Source organism: Colius striatus, chromosome 16, assembly GCF_028858725.1.
Source record: "Colius striatus isolate bColStr4 chromosome 16, bColStr4.1.hap1, whole genome shotgun sequence".
Lineage (NCBI taxonomy): Eukaryota > Metazoa > Chordata > Aves > Coliiformes > Coliidae > Colius > Colius striatus.
In genome coordinates this window covers 11,172,101-11,193,736 of record NC_084774.1, presented here as the reverse complement: position 1 = coordinate 11,193,736, position 21,636 = coordinate 11,172,101, and the positions used below count along the sequence as shown (strand labels likewise).

Genomic DNA, 21,636 nt, shown 5'->3' with positions numbered 1-21,636 from the left:
TCTCAGTCCAGGGAGGTATCCTGGGGTAGGTTACTGGGTTTTTTTTTACTGAATATATGGAAGATTCCCTGCCAAGACTCTGAAATCCAGGGCTTTTAACTTCACTTCTTAAGAATAAAGGGATGGATACATTCCTTATGTGAAGATGGTTCTATGCTATACAATAAAATTAACTGGAACTTCTGCAATACCTACCCACCCAAGACATGTAACTCAGTAATCTGCGTAAGTCCACATTTCTGTTGTAAAAGGTACAGAAAGAGGATCAAAACCTATATATTCAAGAAAACATTAATCACTAAAGGCACCTTTTATATATCCACGTGAACTAAAGCAGTTCTATTGTGGACAGAAAAATAGAAGGGAGCTCTGAGATCTGCAGTGTCAGACTATGAGATGTCAATGTTGCTTCATTTTGTGCTTAGCTGAGAAAAACATCTGGCAAAATTCCAGTCTTAAATATGCTACTCCAAATTTTATAGCTCACATATATCCATTTTCATGCCAAATTTCACAAGCAGGTGTCTGGCATCCTTCCTTACTTCCAACTCTTCCTGCTCTTGCTCAGATTTTCCAGCAAGCATTATAACCATAAATGTTGTCAAATCTGTTGGTCAACTGTTCTTACAGCTCAGCATCACTTTTGGTTTTCTCTTGTAGCTTGACAGAAATAGTTCAGAAGAAAATAAAAATCCACCTTTATGGCAGATAAGCAACTGAATTCAGCTTTAATTGTGGAATCACGTCATGCATATAGAGAGAGGAACTATTAATGGGGTCAACCAGTGAGAGAATACCTATAGAGGGAGAATTTAGAAATAAAAACTAGTGGTATGTAAAAGCCAGTATGAACAATGTAAGTCACTTCTATTCATGTCTTTATAGTGTTGGAAAAAAAGAGCACTTCTAAAGTGCTTATATATGTGCTGAAAAAAACCACCATGTCCAAACTTCTCTGAGGCAAAAGGCTGGGATGACTATACTCCATCAGCATTTTTTAATAGATTAATTGCAAATGTACAATATAAATACACCCTCTGTGGGATTTTCTCCTTTTCTTTGTCTGAACTGGTGTATTTGTGGGATTTCGAGTCCTAGTAGTTTATATTTTGAAAAAATAAGACCACAAGGAAAAGAAAATATCTCAGTTTTTTACTTTTTTTCCCCTTTAACTGGAAAAACTAAAGAATTTACTATTAAATGTTGTCCAAGCACTGCCCATGCTACATTAATCATTTTAATTACTGAGAAAATTGATGACATTTTCTTAGTCCTCACTCCTCTTGTCTTTCTGGATGGTGTTTTCATACAAATAAGTACTCTGAAATAGCAAGGTACAGAAAGGAAGGAAGATTGTTTTCTTTACAATATATTCATATTACAGGTAGCCAGAAGAATGCAATATTGCTCATTGTCAGCTTGGAAATATGCCTTTTATGTGGTTTTTGAAAGTGCTGAAATACTTTGGAGAGGATATGAACAACACTTAAAATGAGACAGCAACCTTACATCAATCTGAAATGTCTTACATTAAGAACTTCTTGAATGTTGTGTATATAATGTATTTGAAAGAGCACTTTGGAAATAGTTTGTACATTTATTTCCTAATTTATACATGATTTTTTGGTGTTAATATTTCTAATTGTTAATAACAAAATGTTTATTTAATGTGTTGTCCATTTTTATGTATTATTGTGGAAACAAAGTGATGCCAGCGTTTCGAATCCTTCCATTCATTGTATCACTTTCTGTTTTGTAATACAGAATGCTTGAAAATCGTTTAGGTTAAAAGTTATCTGAAAATGAGGTTGGTGGTACTTTTCTTATGACACAGACTTTGTGAGCGCAAACAACAGATGGAGATTCTTCTGAGCTGCACTTTTCCCCCTACCTCTGATACACTCCCTCGTTAATCATATCTGACCATAGCCTACCCCAGCTTTGGAATTATTTGATCTGCAAAGACAGAACGCTCAGCGTGATGTAACTAAGAGCTCACCCGGCGGGCCGCGCGGCGCAGGGTACATGGGGTGCGCTGAGGGCTCCTGAGGGCCCGAGACAGTCACCGGCACACGCGGGATTCCCGCACCGCGGCCCTCCTCAGGCTCTGCGCGGGGACAGCGACTTCTAGCGCCGTTCATACCGAAGCGGGCGGGACAGCGGGCGCGCCTCTGAGGCGAAGGGACGCCGACGCCGGGCCTCCCGGCCTACTCGCACCGCTCAGCCCCAGGATGCGCAGGACCGCGCTTTCACACGAGAACGTAACCCTCCCGGGAGCGAGCTGCGCACGAGATTCTAGGCTGGGACACAAGTCCCACGGGCCCTTGGGCAGATGTCGGTGCCCTGACTCGACGCGCTCCCTGAGGCGCCCGCTGTGAGGCAAGACGGGCCGGTGCGTGAGGGGCCGGTGCGTGAGGGGCCGGTGCGTGAGGGGACGGTGCGTGAGGGGACGGTGCGTGAGGGGACGGTGCGTGAGGGGACGGTGCGTGAGGGGACGGTGCGTGAGGGGCAGCGGCGGCTGAGGGGAAAGGCGGGAGAGACGCTACTAGGAGCCGCGGAACCAACCTTCCCGCGCTTTCTCCACCGCAGGGCGGCGCGGCCGGCCGGGGGCGGCTCGGGGCGGGGCGGGCGGACGGCGGCTGCGCCTCAGCCGAGCCGGCCGGGCAGCCGCCGCCGCCATGTTGCCGCGGTGCTGGGCCGGGCTGGCTGGCAGGGTCGTCCCGGTGGTTCCCAGTGCCATGCTGCCGTGGTGCTGGGCCGTGCTGGGCGGCCGGTCCCCGTGGAGGCCGGCCCTCTCCCTCCTGAGCCCGGTGCCGCTGCCGGGGAGGGGCAGGCAGCCGTCTTTCTCCACCACCTGCGTGAGGTGTTCAAACAGGCGGCTGAGGCAAAAAAGAATCATTTCGGAAAGGAAACTAGTAAGTCCTGAAGTAAATCAGCTGTTAGCGTGCGATACCGTTACCTTGCAGGGCGGTCACCTTCCCAGGCACCTGCCAGAAAACAGCTTATTCCCGTTACCCTTCTCACAGTGATCAAATACGTGCTTTTGATGTGAGGAAGTATTTTTCTAAAATCTGATAAATTTGATGAATAGTGAGGAACTGAGTCTGGCATGTGACACTGTCAGCGTTCAGAGGGGTTGTGGCAGCGGGAAGTGCCTTCAGCACCTCTTGGGCTGAAAGCAAAAAGCCTTGCATAGCTTTAAAGCTGTAACACTGGGGTTTATCTCAGTGTTTTTAAAGTCTTAGATAGCAGTCATCTGCCAAACATACAGCATCTTGTGTCCAAGAGGATGCAGGGTCCGAAATTTTTTTCTTTGTGTTCTTTCTCTAATTCGACGTCGGTGGAAAAAAATCCTAATTTCTAATGATCACTTCCCAGTCAAAGCAATAGTTTCCCGTCTCGCCGTGTGGTGGTGCCAGATCCTTTTCTAAAAGAGGCTTTTTAAGAAATCACTGGTCATAGTAGAACTTTAATTATCAAGGAGGGTTTTTTTCAGTTGGTTATCTTTGTATCATAATACTATTAAGACTCTCTCCCTCACATACTGTTTAATTAAAGTGACCCTTATTACTCATTCTCATTATGAAGTTCCTTAGTAATGGACAGAACTTGAATATTAGCACAGTCAAGATCATGCTTTCTCCTTTCATCCTGAGACATAGACAGTTTTCCCTGCCTATATGAATGTACTTCTCTCTTAATCCCAGTTCCTAGAGGTAGGTAAATTCCAGTTTGATTTAAAGAAGTAAAAAGTCGATGTGTACAATTCCTTAAAATGTTTGTTTTCCTGAGTAGGAACACAGTTACTGAGGGATTTTGGTTTAAGAGTGTGGTAGCTGCCTTGAGCTACCTATCAGCATTATATAACTATTAAAAGGATACTTCTGTCAATAGCTCCATTAACGTGAATTTTGCACTTTATTTGAGCTGCAGCATTAGGTTTTATCAATACAGCTTCAGGCATGTACGTTTTAAAGAGATTCTTAAATGAAAAAGCGATCTATTTTTCTTTAATCTTATTCTACTCTATTTAGTTGAGCTGGGAATGGCAGCAAAGTTCTGATATTTAACTGTTTGTTTTTATTGTCAGATAAAACTCATCCTGACAAAAAGTAGCAGGTCTGAATATTACTGAGTTTTGCAAAACAGTCAACTTGTTGGAAGAAGACTCTGATAAACTGCACTTAATGGGTACAAACTCCATCCTTGTTACAGACACGCTACTTCGTGGATCACCGGAAAGTGCGTGTTGTTGGAGGACATGGAGGAGGAGGAGGTCATTCCTTTTATAGTGAACCCAGAAAAATATTTGGAGGTCCTGATGGTGGAAATGGAGGTGATGGGGGTCATGTCATTTTGAAAGGTAAAACTAAGTCTTTTTTGTGTGTGTGTTGTTTTATTGCTTAACACCACCATCCACCTGCTCAAAAAAAAAAACCAGACCAAGAACATACTGCTTGTATTAACTGTCAAAAATGTTAAAACTGTTATTTCTGCATCAGATGTCTTTGTTTTTTAAGCTTTGTCATGAGCTGTGGTAGTAGGGACATCGATGACACTGACAGCCTTGCAAAACATTTTGAAAATCAAGACATTTTGGTGTCTGGTGCGTGACTGTGTTGTGATCAGGCTGGGATCTGATCAAATTTTACGCTTTAAGATGGATAGAGCTGCTTGCACCACTATTCTGCTGCAAAATCTGCTAATCTAGCAAATGAATGTTCCAAAGTATTTTGCAATGGTTGATTTTTGGAATGACCACTTTATTAAGTGCATAGTTAATCAACCTAAGCAGATAACTAGAAGCAGTTAAACTTTACCATAGCTTACATTAACATTAGTCTCCCCTGATACGTTGTTGTTGAGACAGTAAATAGGATATGCATTCATGCAGTATACAGAAAGGGGAAGAACAATGAAAAGGTTGCTCCTCTGTGCCTGTTCTACTAAAACAGTGTGTTTAAAATACGTGTGTTTTGCTTTACAGCTGACCGGCAAATGAAATCCCTTTCTGCAGTCCTCCCCTTCTATCAGGGGTTTCATGGTGAGAGAGGAGGAAGCAAAAACTGTTATGGAGCTAATGGTGCCTACATGTATGTTAAAGTGAGTAAATGAAGGCTGCATGTTAGTGGGCTGGGTTTGTATTAACATTGCTGATTTGCAAGCTGGATGACCTTATTGTGAGAAAATCTCAACGTGTGTTTTTTCAGGGAGCCCTGTGTCTTGTCTCTGCTGAGGCAGGGCTGGTTGACACACAGGCAGATCAAGCTGCTTTAAATTGTTTATAAAAATCAGTCTTCTTTGGAAAGTACATCTGGCCAAAACAAATACAGTTGAGATTTGCTTTACTTGCAGGGGTTGTATGTCTAGACAAATGGCAACACACAGCTTCTGAAACAGGAGCAAACTTTCTTCTTTCAAACTCTTTTTTTATCTTCAACGTGTGTGTTTCAGGGCATACCTACACTATGTTTCTTTGCTCACCACAATCCTTGGGCTTCTTTGCCTCAAAGAAGAGGGTTATAGTACTGTTAACATGAAATGTAAATGCCTGACAGTGCTGATTGGGTACAGAAAATGAGCCTCATGAAGTACACTTCTGGTTTTGGATTTCCCAGCTTGAGAATATGGAGGAATGATTTTCAGCAAGTCTGAAACTGGCTGGTAAAGGATCTGCTGGAGACAGCTCTGCTGCAGACTTTGAGCTTCAGTGTAATACCTGCATCTCTCTTTAAGGTCCCTGTAGGTACATTGGTTATGGAGGAGGGGAAAGTTGTGGCTGACCTCACTCAACATGGTCAGGAGTATGTTGCAGCTTATGGTGGAGCTGGAGGGAAAGGTAATCGCTTCTTTCTTTCCAATGAAAACCGAGCTCCAACCTTGTTTACTCCAGGAGAGCCAGGTCAGGAGAGAGTCCTCCATTTGGAACTCAAGACAACAGCTCATGCAGGATTGGTGAGTGTTGGCAGTGTTCCTTCAGCTTCCTTATTGTTACAAGATGACACTTGACTGACTGAAGAAATAATCCTGGATAACGTTTTTGTTAGCCTTTTGGCTTGCTTGTTTAGAGATGCAGCTTGATGCTTTCTTGCTGTGTCTTGGTAGAAGGGTGTCCAAAGTGATTTACAGGGTTGTCATTCTCTTGCTACTTGATGTCATCTTACTTTTTCTAAAATCAACACTATATATAGAAAAGCAATGTGCAAGTTTCATCAGTGATTAACAGACCCACTGATGATGTACAAGCAGGCTTTGTCGGCCAGTTCTGCAGGTGAACAGGACAGTGTGGAGAGTTCTTCTAAATTAGTTTCTGTTTCCCCATTGTTTTCAAAAAAGGAAATTGTTAAAGTTCAAATCCATTTCATCCCCATATTTCTCTCTTTACAGACATTAAGCATTCAACTTCCTTAGCTGCAGGTTTAGCATCCTCTGAAATGCAAATAGTGTTCAGACATGAATGCTCAATCAGTTTAGGCCTTAAGCTGTTTTACTGTTTAAGTATGGAAGTGTTTTAACACCTGCTGCTAAAGCTGTTAAAATTAATGCTTTGCTGCAAAGGATTCTTGCTCAACAACTGCATAACAACTGTCTGGTCTGGCAGAATTTTGTGAATTTATTTAGAGACTAAGAAAAGAGTTGGCATTGCTGGATCAATACACTTAATTCTCTGACCAGCTGGACATTCTGGTCCACTTCTCACATTTTTGGCACTAATTTGGAAATCTGAGATGAGTCATTTCTGTACTTTGCTGCTTCCTCTGACGAGAGTTCAGAGTGTCTGACATCAGCAAGTAGGAGAATTTAAGAACTGATCTACTTTTATCTTTGGGAATTATTGACTGTCTATGTATGTCAGCCAAATATGTCGGCTAAGAGTAATTTCATTTCTGGGATATTTTTGTTTAAATTCTTGCCTTCTCTCCAGAAAGCCAAGTTTCAGTTTAATTCTTTGACGTCAAGACTATGAAAATTGGAAGGTTGTAGGCATTCTGGTTACTTGTAGGCCAAACTATGTTATTGAATCAGGGACAAAGCCAATTCTGAATTCTTTTGGAAATTAATAAATCAGAGTTAGAGAACAATGATAAAATTGAAAGTGAAGGGCAAAGTGTCCTAACATTATCTCAGGGTAAAAGAGATGGTGTGGTATATACCTTTTTGTCTCTGAACAAAGTAAATACTTAAGATGGCACCAAAAGAAGTGGAAGAGACTCTTCTGTGTTTGATCTGTTTGATGTTTATGAGCAAATACACGTAAAATTAAAACAGGGTTTAAGAGAAACAAAAAAGGGAAACCAGGATGCAAAAGAAATATGCAAAATTGATGCGGTGTTCATGCTGGAAGAACCTTGTCACATCTGCAAAAGCTTACAGGTGTTTTGTTTTTTTTTTTACTGGAATTAACCTAGAACTGTGGCTTCAGTGACTGTTTGCATTCCAGGTGGGCTTTCCCAATGCTGGCAAATCATCCCTTCTGAGAGCCATCTCCCGTGCAAGGCCAGCAGTGGCTGCCTACCCCTTCACAACCCTGAACCCCCATGTTGGCATTGTCCAGTATCAAGACTATGAACAAGTGTCAGGTAAGAGTTGTAGTAGGTTGCATGTTCCTTGATAGCAATCTGAGTCACCTGGGTGATTCTCTGAAATGCTGCCGAAGTAAGATTAGCAGTTCTGTAAAATTCCTGCTAGTTCTAAAGACATTACAGTCTGTCCATTTCACATTGCTTAGTTAAGTGTCCTTAATGTCAGTGTTCTGGCTCCACTGGAATAGTCTCAATGGAGGGGTCTTAAGGGATAATAGCAGCCAAGCATCACATGAAGGAATTCTCAAAGACCTGGTGCTGGCCAGTAAAAGACTGAGCTTGTTGGGGTTTTATTTTGTTCCTGGATATGTTGGATTCACTGTGGAATTCCTGTTGTTGCAGTTGCTGATATTCCTGGCCTAATAAAGGGTGCTCATCAAAACAGGGGCCTCGGGATGGCCTTCCTAAGGCACATTGAACGCTGCTGCTTCCTCTTGTATGTGGTGGATCTCTCTGTGTCTCAGCCATGGACTCAGCTGCAAGACTTAAAATATGAACTGGAGCAATATAAGAAAGGATTGTCTGAGAGGCCCTCTGTTGTCATTGGGAATAAGATTGACCTCCCTCAGTCCAGGATCAATCTGCCACTCCTGACAGAACAGGTAGATGAGCAGGTCATTGCGTTGTCTGCATTGACAGGAGACAACCTCGAGGAACTGTTTTTGCACTTGAGAGAAATGTATGACAGCCACGTGAAGAAAGAACAGTCACGGGGCCAAAGGCCTGTCAAGTGGTAGGAACCAGAGCTGCTGTGAGCTGTGCTGGAAGGAGGGAAACAGAATTTGATTAGATTGCATCTGTGTGGGTTTGAGGTTTGTATGGTTGGGATGGTTTTTTAAACACAAGAGGCACAGCATGTGGATTTGTTCTGGACTGCTACATTGGAAAAGTCTTTTTGTTTATTTGCTCACCTTTTGAGGGGTCTCAGGTGTTCTACAACAACATTGGAAAGTTGTGGTTGTGATTGCTGTTAAATTGGAAACCTGGATCTTGTTTGTCAGTTAATTATGGACTGAAGAGAATACTACCTCATGGAAATGACTGAAGTTCAGGATCTGCAGGAGATGCTGGCTTGCAGTGGAGTGAACTCAATTTTCCTCATCAGAAATTCTAAAATAAAAGTGCAGTGGTCCCACATTGATCTGTTTTTGTACTGTAACCACTTTCAGTTGTTTGCTCTGGAACTCCTGGGCTTATGTATTCCAAATAAAAGAAAGATGCAGCTCCCTTACCCTGTCGCTGTGTGGACAGTGCTCTCAGGGTTTGTTCTCTAGCAGTTGAGAGCAGGGTGTCCTGATCCTCTGCCCAGGCTGAGGAAGAGCTACTACTGCTCACACAGGTGATGGGCTGTGGGGAAGGTGGTAGCTTTTATCTTTGACCCTGACTGCTTGACCTTTGTGTGTTATAGCTTTACCTTATTTGATGACCTTTGACCCAAGCCGGTTGCAGTACACTCCCCCAGCATTGCATTCTGTCCTGTCTTGGTCCCTGGATCTGTAGGCAAGAGTCAGTGTTCTCAGAGGCGTGGATGGGTTGGGATCTGTCACAGCAGGTGCCAGAGGCACTTTTTTCTGTTGTCTTATGCATGGACAAAAGCTGGAATGGAAAAAATTCCACATAAACATGAGGGAAAAACTCCTTTGGTGCTGAGGTGAGGGAGCCCTGGCCCAGGCTGCCCAGGGAGGGTGTGGAGGCTCCCTCTTGGGAGGTTTCCAAACCCACCTGGACACATTCCTGTGCCCCCTGATTGAGTGGAACCTGCTTTAGCAGGGGGTTGGACTGGATGAGCTCTGGAGGTCCTCTCCAACCCCCACCATTCTGGGATTCCATGGAGGAGGTTGGTCATACTTGTCCAGATTCCCCCTTTGGCTCCCTGGTGCTCAGGCACCATTGGGATGGGAATGTCTCCATTTGCCAGACACATGTGAATCCCACCCTGGTGCATCCATTGTGCACACACTAATCAACCCCTGTCTAAATGGATAAGCATTTTCCACTTTTAGTGGAAGATGAATTTATGAAGAAAAATATCTGCCTGAGACAGTGTAATTACTAAAATGCTGGTTGTCGAGAAGACATCTGTGACGTTATGGATGGAGCACCCATATTTTGATTATCTTATTCATGTAATCATACTGTTTTGTGGCTGTTTGCTTCCTGTTTTCCTCTGTAACAGAGCTGGAAGATGGGCTTGAGCAGCTAGTTTGCTTTCTCCAGACAGGGGACACATTTATCACATTTAAAAAATAACCTGGCAAAAGGTCACTGGATTAAATCAACATATTTTTTTACTGCAGTATGATAGAAAATGTCTCTTCTCTTACCCACCCTCACAGCAGACATGCAATGGAAGCTTAAAACCTAATTCAAGTCAACAATTATTGGGATAGTGAGCTGTTAGAAAAACAAACCCTGGTGACACTGAGGAGCTCCAGTGCCAAAAGCTGTGGTTTTGAGGTTGCCCACCCGTGGGCTGGGTCCATTCCCACACCAGCTGTGCAAGGCCCTCCTAGCCCCTGGAGCTCTAGATGTGAGAAATGGCTTTTACTTTGGTTAGCTCACTCGTCTCTTTCTATACCAACTGTAATTTTCCAGCTTCATTAACTAATTTATCACCATTAGGAAAATGGCTTTGAGGGATGAAAATTTCATGTGGTTTACATATTTTTCCTTTTTTTTTTTAATATTAAAATGCCTTATGTTTGAGACTGATTTTTTTAACCTTTCACTGGGAGCAACTGAATCACAGCAGGCTGAGCTCCAAATCTGACCAGGCTGGGAAAAGCCAATGTCTCACTGAACTGTAGGAGTCTTGAATTGAAATATCTGCCTGGATTTGGACCCCAGTGCCTTGCACAGTCATGTACCAATCCTGTGGCAAGGCTGAAGACCTGTAACACTACCTTCTTTTTTCCTAGGTGGCTTGTACAGCTGGACACATGGGTCAGGTTTGTGTTTGTAGCTTCAAAGCACTTCACCCAAATGTGTGCTGCTCCACACAATGCTCCAGCACCTGTTTCACCGTCTCTGTAGTACTAGAATCCCAGAATCATAGAATGGTAGGAGTCAGAAGGGACCTTTAGAGGTCATCCAGTCCAACTCCCCTGCCAAAGCAAGTCCACCTAGATCAGGTCACACAGGAACACATCCAGGTGGGTTTTGAAGCCCTCCAGAGCAGGAGCCTCCACACCCTCCCTGGGCAGCCTGGGCCAGGGCTCCCTCACCACAGCACTGAAACAGTTTTTTCCTTATGGTTAAATGGAACTTGTTGTGTCTCAGCTTCTTCCCATCACCCCTTGTCCTGTCACTGGATACAATAGAAACAAATGACGCCCCAATCTCCTGACATCCACCATTTAGGATCTCTGTAAATATTAATGAGATTCCCCCCTCAGTGTCCTCCAGACTAAACAGCCCCAGGTCCTGCAGCCTTTCCTCAGAAGGAAGATGCTCCAGTCCCCTGATCATCTTGGTGGCCCTGCACTGGCCTCTCTGCAGCAGTTCCTGTCTCTCTTGTTCTGATGAGCCCAAAACTGGACACAGGACTCCAGATGAGGCCTCACTAGAGCGGAGGGGAAGCAGAACCTCCCTTGACCTGCTGCCCACACTCTGCTTGAGTTTTGATTGGCAAAGACCTTTAAGCTCATCAAGCCCAATCTCAGTGCAGTTTAGTGATCAGGAGCTGTCTGTGAGCCCACTCCAGCCCACTCTGTTACCCCTTTTTGTTTCTGGAAGGCATTCTGGGTTTTTTTTTCTCCCCAATAAATAAAACTTGATTTGTAGATGGATAACAAAACCTGCCATGTGAAACATGTATGGTTTAGTACCTGGTGCTACTCATTCATGTAAATTATCACTAATCAAATGTCAGGATTAAAGTGATTAAAAGCACTAATTAAAGATAGCAATTTTAAAAGTGCTTATTAAATGTCTTGATGTGGCTTATGAAACTGATAGACCCAGCACAATTCTAGAATGATGTATAAAGGCTAAATTAAGTTAGTACTGCAAGGTTCATTTCCTAATGTGTTTAGTCTGGAACCAAACTAATAATGCATTTAAGTAACCAGCTCACTTGATGAGTTAGTGCACAGCTGGAAATTTGCTTTTAGGGAATATTCCAGCCAAAAAATAACTGTTATCCCACTTTGATGCTCCTAAAGCCTGAGTGCCTAGGTATTAATGGAGAAAATAATTGCAGAGGGTCACAAATATAGTTGAAAAAAGAAGAAACTTGTTCAGATTTTCTGAGAAAACATTTAATGCTTGTTCTAGTCTTTGATAGTTCAAATATCTGGGTTTTTTTAAGGGAGTTTGGCAGGTCCTGTGAGCACACAAATGCCTCTGCAGAGGTGGCTGTACGAGTGGCACTGGGGCTGACTGAAGCTCGTGTTTTGTGTTGCTTTGGTGTGGAGGAGGCAAATCTGTTGCTGATCACTTGTCGTGCCACAGTTATAAGTGATTCATTTTGATTAGAAGATGTTCCTGTTTACCAATTGTGCTTGAAAGACACTTTAGTCAAGTGGTGCACAGCAATGTTACTCGGGTAATTAACTGCTGAGGTGAAAACATGGTTATTAAGATGAGTTGATCATAATGACCTTAAATAGTTTATTTCCCAGATCATCATCCTCTGTTGGGTACTTCAGCTGGGGCAGCCTCACAAGAAGTGAAGGAGGGAAGGGTCTATTTCTAGCTTTTTCAAAGGAAATGAATATAAATCCCATGTTCTGTGACACTATTGTTGAGATGGTCCATTTGTAGCAAAGGTCAGGAGCATGTGGGACTTCTAAGAGGTAAGTTTTAAGGGATTTTAGCTTGTTACCTTTCTGAAATAGATGAACTGTTCTGCATACTTCAGTCTGCATGAGTTCTTCCCAGTGAGGAAGGGATATGTTGGGCATTTGAGTCCTCTGCTGAGGTTTTAATTTACTGGTGTTGTGCACCTGCAATGACAGTCTTCCATGCATGTTTGTTTTCAGTCCTTCTCTTACTCCAGAGCTATGTGTCAGCATTCTTCTGTCTACATAGCTCTGTGAAATACTTTGTGACCTTGTTTCAATGAAAATCATTAATGGCACCAACAAAGGGTTTTCTTACTTGTTATTTTATGAAAGCTCCTGAATTACAGCTTAATTCCTCAGAGTGTTCAACATCACCTTTATTATATAGATTATTTTACCCTTCTGTGTTTTGAATACAAACTCTATTAAGGATATCAAACATGAAATCATGGTCTGTTAAATTTGTACTTCTTAGAGTGTAAATGATTTTCATAGTGGAAGGTAATTGCTCCCCTTTGTCAATCCCACATCAATTCACAGACACTGGGGGGTGTTTGTGCAACCTCATGGTCAAGGGATTATGCATGCAACCACCATTATGGTTTGTTGTTCAATAAACAGCTTCTAAGGACTAAAGCAGTGTGTGAGCTGTTACATAAGGGCTAAAAATGTAGCCAGAGCTGTTATTGCCCTTCTAGCAGGGAGCTGCTTGTTTGTGAATGCTCAGAGATATCTCGACTGAGATTATTGACTGCTTTGCTTCAGTGTTCATTCTTTCCTTCAGTGTTAATTCTGCTGTTAAATCCCAGGATACTGTTTTAAAAGGAATTCAAAAGTCTGTGTCGCATCACAGTTGTAGTTTTGTGCTTAAAAGAGCAGATGCCCAAGTTGTGGGCAGAGTCTGCCTATAAAAATCATCTATTTTTAACATGAATTGGGCATTTACATTCCACAGGAGGGAAACTTGTGATGTTTGTACACACACACATCACACCTACTACCTTCATCCCCCTTCCTTGCCACCTCTAATATACAATCACTGTATGGTATGGCAGGAAGCCCAGGAATTATTGACAGGTATTTGATGGAGGGGAAAAAATAAAGCCTTTACAACACAACCAAAAGTCCTGCTTGGTGCATCTGAGTCATTTAAAGACAAGAAAGGTTGCAGGCTGTGGAATTTTACAAATGGAAAAATAACAATCCTGCTCTTCCCACGTGTGCATGTGTGCCTCTGCCTGCAAAGTCGGGTAATTGGATCAAATATTAGCTCTCTTTCGTATCCAGACTGTGCAAGTAGCTTGTAAATTATGGAGTGAAAATGTGGGGCTTGCAAGTACCTAGTAATAAGCACTGCTCATGGATCCTGGTCTGTGGCAATAAAAATGGTGCTGATTTAATGTGTCATCAGGATTCCTGAGCTCACAACGAGAGGTTTAGGGACAGCCCTGGGTTCTCCTGCCTTTGAGGTGTGTACAAGTCCTCCTGTCCCAGGCAGCAGTGAGTTTGTTGAAGTGAGTGCCAATGGTAGTTCTGTATCTCAATAAAATGGCAGCATCAGGTGAGAGAGATCTTTCACCCTGCAGAATTCCTAAGTGCTTTTCTAAACCCCATAATTCCTTGTTCCTGCAAATACAACTAGATTGGCAGAGAAGTGTATTGTGCAATGGTAAGGAGGAAAGAAGGAGATTGAAGTCAAGGTTAAGAGAAGACAGAAGTGCTGTGAGTTGCCTACTGTCCACAAGGGCATCTGTGCAGTCCTCCAGGGAAAGAAAGTTTGGGGGTGGGAGAGACCAAGAGTGCCCCTCCCTTCTCTGGCACCGAGCCAGAGCAGCCAGTGAAATGGTTTCATGCTTATCTGCAATTCCCACACCAGAACTAAAGACAATAATACTCCTTATCACACCCCAGCTCTTTGCAGAAGGAGCCCTCAGGAGTGGAGAAAGTCTCTTTCAAGGCCAGGTCTATACTACAAAGCTGTGCTGGTGTCACTGCATGGGAGCTGCATTTAGCAAAAATGAACCCTTCCTTACAGAAATCATGTCAGACTTCTTTCCAGTGAGGGTACTCACCTGCTCTCTCTCCAATCCTCATTCTGACGTGGAAGTGAATGTTCCTTTACAAACATGGAAGGAAAACCATTAGCATTCTTTCAAGTGAAGATAAAATCACAGCTTCTCCATTTCAATGCACATCCCTCTTGGCAAATCTCATTATCCCCAGAAATGGGGTTTGTTTTTTCAGCAAGAGCTCCTTCCTGCTTTTTGCCTTCTCTCACCTCCTCCTCGAGCTATTGAAGCTTCACTGATGGCTCTGGATCAATGGAGCAATTTATCTAACCACAGGTCAGAGAGAAGAGGGAAGGAAGGGAAGATGCATGTCATAGAGGAAGGGCAATGAGGAGAGGCTGTGGAAGCAAAGTTTCTCTATATAAAGAGACCTTTCATTATTGGTGATGAGGGAGGAAGCATGGCAGAGCCAAGAAGAGAGGAGCTGTACTGAAAAGTATTCTTTGATAGTGATATCGATATTGATCAGCAGATGCTCTAGGAGAGGACCACAGAGCTAGTTAGGGTGGCCTTGAGTTAATAGTGTGTCTGGGTTAAGAGAGGAGAGCTGGTGTTACCTCTGCTTGAGTCTGACGAGAAGTTTAAAACTTCCTGTTGGCTCTTTCAAAAGCTCCTGGGTACAATTTACAGCTGCACAACCCTTGTTTGCTGGCACACCCTCTGGAAATAGCTGGGTTCCTTTCCTATGTGGGAGCCTATGTGCTTCCACAGATGTCTGGTGCATATCCATCATTACAGCAAGTCTTTTTCATGGATTTTGAAAACAGGTCCTGCCTGCTTGATTTCTGCCTAGATAATAGGAGCAGGGCATTTTATTAGCAAGTATGACAGCAAAATAGGTATGTAGATGTTTTGGTAGCCTAGCTGACAAGAAGCCCTACCTTCTCTAACAGTAATGTGTTTCCACAGTTCAGATTTGATTATGCCCAGAAGGTCCCTGTTCCCTGCCTCATTCCAATCTAGGTGTTTATGTTCTGAACACTGAAAATCAGCTGAATTCAAATACACTTTCAAGCATACTTGAATTGATTATCAGCTACTCCGACACTTCAAACCAGCTCGTAACGTTTTCTGTATGAAACCCAGGCTCAGGTGTGACCTCATGTCCAAGCATAAGCAGTTGTGTTTCTTTTTGATTTGGTGAGGCAAGAGCTCTTCTTTCAGGAAGGAACACAATTATCCTCCCTGCAAAATCCACCATGAATAAAATTACTTTCAGCTAAGTTTAGGCAATTCTGCCCTTATAGATGCCAAAGATCACAAAAATCCTGGGCAAAAGGCTCACAGTGAGATGTGTCATTTCTTCACACTTTTGGAAAGGACTTTAGGACTGAAAACACATTCTGAAAGCTCAGAGAAAACAACTACTAGGATTTTAAATTATCCAGAAACCCATTGTGCCCTGTTCACTGGATGGCTGTCAATTTTAGTCAGGACAGTGGATTTTGTATGTCACAGGAAGACTTAGTGTTATGTAACCTTTTGAGACCTAGGTTGCATGTAACATGCAAGAGTTGGGAAGAATGAAGTGATGTGCTCTCACCACACCCTCAGTGTGCTGTCAGGAGCCTGCTCATCACACCTACGAGAAACTGCAGTTTCAAGACCTGGATTTTTTGCACAACATGTAAGCTTTAACTGTCTCCTCAGGCAAATCCACACATCTTGCTTTCAGTTGGATTTTATCATTTCCAGCAATGTCCTGTTCACCATAAAATATTTGGCAAGCTTCATATAAAAATACTTTATTGGGATTTTCAGAAGGCAGCAGACACCAGGAAAGGTACAAGCGGGCTCAACAGTGCAGACTGACACTTCTCACTACACGTACTTCAAAGGGTGTCTCTTAACCCTTACATAAAAGTCTGACTGAACGTGTCACAAGACTCAAATACCACACACACAAACAAGGCATCATATAAGACCTGACTTCAGGTCACTATACCGATCTACTCACCAAATGTCACTGCAATAAAGTCAAGGAGCATTTTTTTACCTGTAGCAGCAGCCAAAAAGCGGCTTGTGTACAACAGCAAGGTGCAACTGGCAATCACAGCATCACAAGCTTTTGGGTACTACTTTACAGCAATTGGCTTTCTAGTTGGAAATGTAGTTTTCAGACTTATGATCTTGAGCTTCCCAGCACAATACTGTTAAATAGGAGCATTTGCCATGGCAACTAATTGTGGATCTGTATTACTGTGTCAGCAGTACCAGCAGAGACGGGCAGTTGAACTCTTTTGCTTTTCTGTTCCCAGATTGGTTACAGAATAAATGGTCAGGTATGATGGAGCATGAGAACTGAAGCAGAGATAAAATGCCCAAGGTTTTATATTAAGACTGAGGGTCAAGCCCAGGTCTCTTGTATCTAGTTGTCTATCAGTGCAATTTGTTGACTGCTTTAAAATCAATAAAATTAACAAACAAAGACATTGATGCTTCTGTTGCCTGGATCAGCTCAACCAGGTCACCCTTCAAATGATGTGTTTTAAAAGGAAGCATGAAAGACTGCTGGAACTTGTTAAAATTAAGAGGTCTGAAACTAACTTTAAAAAAAGGAACAAAACACATTGCTAAAAGAGTGTTTCTAAGAACCTACAGAAGAGATTTTGAACTGTCTTTAGGTCATTGTGAGGGAGATTGTGGAGAAGCTGGTACCCTGTTGGTACCTTTCACTTGGGCACAGCATCTCCCTTTGGTTCTGCCAAGGCTTCCACATGCTACTGGGCCAGGGAATGGCCTTGCTCCTGATGAAGAGCTCTGGGAAGGAGGGGAGCCCTGTCATTGGTTGTGGGAGCTTTGCCTTGGGCTGTGGGAACTTTGCTTGCTGCATGGCTGGATGCAAAGTCTTTTGGATCACTTTGGAAGAGGACTGGGGAATGCCAATGAGCTGTGTCAGGACACCCAGGGCCTCTGAGTCTGGCCATAAACTCCTTAGGGCAGAGATTCGTCCTTTCTTAGGAGTGGAAGGAGCATCTGTTGCCCCACATGCAACAGGGATCCAGATTATGGCCATAACTGCTGCAGCAATAATGATGAGATGTTCTTCTGGTGATTGTTCTTTTCTTTCTGTATCATCACATAAGTGTAATGTCTTGAACATAAGGAAGAAAAGCCCTCGTTGATGGGGAAAATCAGGTCTGCAAACAGGCCAACTGTCGATTGGTCCAGTAGTTTTAGGTTAGATATTTATTTCTGTTAACTTGATTTTGTTGTCTTTATTGTAGCAAAATGCTGGTGCAGCTCTGGCTGACTAGATGGCAGCAGAGCTCTTCTGTGGCACCTGCGCGGGGAGGACATGGATTTCACTGCTTGTGGTTCGTGTCAAAACCCGCTCAGTCTTCTGTTCTGCGTGATTTTGCTGTCGATGGACTAGGATAAATTAGTAGGGGTCTCTCTGCTCTCTTCCCCATATGCTCCAGAGCAGTGCTCCCAGGTTCTTCCAAGGAGACAAGCTACAGCACTTTTCCATAACAGGTGTATGTAACAAGGCTCTTCCCATCCACACGCTTCACTTCCAGCAGTTCTGAAGGGGATCGTGAGGCTGAATCTTTAGCTTCTTGGGGCAGAGGAGTTTCATAAAAGCTCTTCTGAAGCTGTAGTGACAGAGAGGGTATAGGACAGGGTTGACAGCTGAGTTGATCCACAGTAGCCAAAAGGAAGTCTCGTACCAATAGTCAGAGATGCAGTGGCCGTGGCAGCCAGCACGGATGATCATCAGGAGAGTGTATGGTGCCCAGCAGATCCCAAAGATGCCCACAATGACTGCCAGTGATTTAGCCACTTTCTTGTCTCTAGAGAGCCTGATGTGTTGAGTCATGCTCTGGGATACCACCTTCATCTGTTTCTCTAAGGATGGGGTGGATGCTGTATTTTTACAGCTCTTTTTGTTACAACCCTTGGGTTTCCTGAAGCTCTCAGAGCTTGTAGACAGCAGATCTTTGGCACCCAGGCTGGCAGTGGAAGCTGCTGCTTGAGCTTTGCTCTTAGAGAGGTCAAGAGTTTCAGCTGGCTCCTTCTGCTCCCACTTACAGCATTTCAAAGAAAGCTTTGCTTCTGGGCTCGTTTCCATCTCTTCGGTGAAGGACTGGTTGTGCACTTCATGGAAAATATGCAGGCGGATTTTGGTACGTTTCTGTATGTTCAGGTAAATGCTCAGGTTGAAAAACATGACACTGATGAAAGGGGTGAAAAACTCCAGCATAGAGGCTGTCATGAGAAAATACCAGTTGTAGAAAAATTCAGCATAGCATTGGCCGGTGGGTATGATGCTCTGGCCTGATATGTACTCCCAGCTGATAATGGCAGGTCCGTAAAGCAGGAAGGCTAACACCCACACCATCACCATCTTCAGCACCGCTTGCTTAGTGTTGCCTTGTTGGGCTCTGTAGGCTACCTGCAATGGGGAAATCTTTCCATAAGTACAGTTGCACATCCCTCCTAGATGAGGTTCTTCATAAGTGAACTGTGGGCACTCCTGGCAAAGTTGCTAGGCAATATCCCAGCAGTCTAACAAACTCACATGCCATAGGCAACAGGAGCAATTGCTGGATAAATCTCACTCCTGTGGAGAAGACTTATAACCCTCATCTTGCAGCTCCAAAACCCGATGTGGCTTCTGCCCAGGGTAAATTCTGGGATTCTGTGGAATGTACCGACTTGGAGCCTGTCAGTCCACTGCAGCCCCCACTGCCTGAGCTGTCCCCTGCTCCTCCCTGTAACTCCTGGGAAAAGGCAGGCATCAAACTCTTGGGCTAAGCAGACATCTAGCTCTGGCCCTCTCTCAGCCTTGTAGCTAATCCACATTGTATTTGGAGTCGGGGAACACGCAGACAGCAATGGATTGAGTCTGCCTACAAATTGCTCGTTACCTCCCGCAAAAGGCTGAACGATTTCATCTCACCCAGACACCTCAGGGCTGTGCCCTGCTGAAGTTGTTACTGCAGTCTTCTGCCTTGGTAGCCAGGGAGAAGCTGGGAGCCTGACTGCAATCTGCCTGTTTGTCCTGGAGATAATAAGCCCCTGGAAGTTAGTAATAGGTCTGCTTGCCTCGCTGACTCACTTGCGTGCTGCCGTCCCCTCATCTGGGAAGGGAACACCTGCCCAACGGGGTCTGAGCCTCAAATGATTTAATTATGCCAGAAATACTAATCTGCTACTAATACTAATACAGCTGAATTATGTATTTGTGGATAATTATTGCTTTCCATCGCCAGGCTGAAAGATTCATTCATTTCTGGAGGATTCAAAGAGCTTTTAATTACCACAGAGAATCAAGCAGGGGGAGAGTTATCCCCCTCGCAGCTGCCATGACAGGACTCACCGCTCTTGTCACCGAGAGAAATCTGTCATAGCTGATCAATACGATGTTGAAGACTGAAGAGGTGCAGAGCAGGTAATCGACAACCAGCCAGAGTTTGCAGATGCTTCTCCCGAAGATCCATCTCCCCGTCAGCACATAGGGCACGTACAAGGGAATGCAGAAGGCACCTGCAACCAGAGGGAATCCCTTTCCATCGCGATGCGGGACTCGGCGCGGTGGTTGCACCCCCCGGGGAGTCTTTTTCACGCCTCGCAAGAGTCAGACAGATGTCGGATGGGGACCGCGGGGCTGCGGGGAGAGATCGGAAGCGCAACCCAGGGGGTGGGGGGGACCCCAGAGCAGCCAGGCAGGAAGCAGCGCGGGCATCCATCCCCTCTGCCCTCCGCCAAGTCGCCGCCTGGCCGGTGCGGGGAGCGGCTGGACGGGCGCGGAGCTCCGCGGGGGGACGGCATTTTACCTACTAGGAAGTCCGAGATGGCCAAATTGAGAAGGAAAAAGTTGTTCTGTGTGCGCAGGCTGGAGTCCACCACGAAGGCCAGCATCACCAGCGCGTTGCCGGCCACAGTGATGGCGATCAGCAGGGCCATCAGCACGCCCAGAGCCGCCGCGCCCGCGGCGGCGAAGCGGCCGGTGGCGGCGGAGCCGTTCATCGCCCCGCCGCCCTCCATCGCCCGCTCCGCTCCGCGCCGCAGCCGCGGGGCTGCCGCCCCTCCCCGGCCCGCTCCGCCTCCCGCCCCCCCGGGGCCGACGAGCACTGGGCGTCCCTGCGTCCCCCCGGAGCAACTCCGCAGCCCCCAGAGCATCCCTGCATCACTCCAGAGCGTCCCTGAATCTCCCCCGAGCATCCCTACGTTCCCCCCCCTTCCCCTCTCAACCCAGGAGCATCCTTGCACTACTCCAGAGCATCCCTGCACCCCCCCGCAAGAACATCTCGACATTCCTTCTTCCTCCTCAACCCAGGAGCATCCTTGAATCCTCCCAGAGCATCCTTGCATTCCCCACAGGAACAACCACCCCTCCCCAAAGCAGAGGCCGTGGGGAGTGCATGAGGCTCCTGCCTCGGGGTTTCTGTCTCAGTGGAAAGGAGTGGAGATCAGTACTTAACTTGTGTTTTGATGGGACATCAGCCAGGAGTGCTCTCGGGTTAGGCAGAGGGAAGAGGGTGATGTCCTTGCCTGTGTCCTTGCTGTCAGCAGGAGGAAAAGGTAAAGCTGTCTGGGAGGGGGCAGCTCGTCACCAAGCAGCCAAGCCCCCTGGTCTGCGAATCACCTGGGGAAGTGGTTGATGCTCCTTCCTCCCTCCACTTGTTTAGCTTTTCATAGCTATAAAGAACAACTTTAGTTTGAATACTTTGTTCAGTTGGTGACACTCCAGGGTGAAGTTACCTACCACTGTCAAACCCTTGCACATAATGCCTGCTCCAGGCTGCAGGAGTGGAAATGTCTTCATAGCTGTTGTGTCGCTGGAGTAAGATCAGCTCACCATGCTCAATACCTTGGGAGAACAGCGTGGGGATGCACAAAGCAGCACCGTTGGACACCAGAGAAGGATACAGGCCAGACATCCTGACCAAGCACCTTTCTTTCTGGGGAGATCTAATAAGTTATGTACGTCTTTGAAGAGCAGAGATCAAAAAGGCAAAGCAAGAAAACAGCTGAACGATGCACGAAGCTAGTTTGTCACCTGCTGATGACTCCAAAAGCTGTTTTCACATCGGGAATTCTTACAGCCTCACAGAATTCCTCTTCAGACCCATCACCACGGCCACTGTGTTGACAGCAGATGCCGATCCTGCTGGGAGGAAGATCTTTTAAAGGCTGGGAGGGGATCTCTTTCAAATCACGGCAAACCACAGGGCGGCAGCAGCGCCGGGAGGT

The 21,636-nt window shown here is 45.0% G+C and overlaps 2 protein-coding genes across 2 annotated transcripts; one reads left to right on the top strand and one right to left on the bottom strand.

Moving 5' to 3' along the window:
* Positions 1-2,671: 2,671 nt before the first annotated feature.
* On the top strand, positions 2,672-8,814 carry MTG2 (mitochondrial ribosome associated GTPase 2). Its single transcript, XM_010210293.2, has 6 exons — positions 2,672-2,915; positions 4,216-4,363; positions 4,988-5,103; positions 5,737-5,955; positions 7,442-7,580; positions 7,926-8,814. Exons 1-6 carry the CDS (start codon positions 2,679-2,681, stop codon positions 8,318-8,320), a joined length of 1,254 nt encoding a protein of 417 aa, XP_010208595.2. The 5' UTR covers positions 2,672-2,678; the 3' UTR covers positions 8,321-8,814.
* A 9,133-nt stretch (positions 8,815-17,947) lies between these two features.
* On the bottom strand, positions 17,948-20,604 carry HRH3 (histamine receptor H3). Its single transcript, XM_062009450.1, has 3 exons — positions 20,217-20,604; positions 19,760-19,926; positions 17,948-18,832 (listed from the first exon to the last, which is right to left on the bottom strand). The coding sequence occupies exons 1-3, from the start codon at positions 20,602-20,604 to the stop codon at positions 17,948-17,950; spliced, it is 1,440 nt and encodes a 479-aa protein (XP_061865434.1).
* Between the last annotated feature and the right edge of the window lie 1,032 nt (positions 20,605-21,636).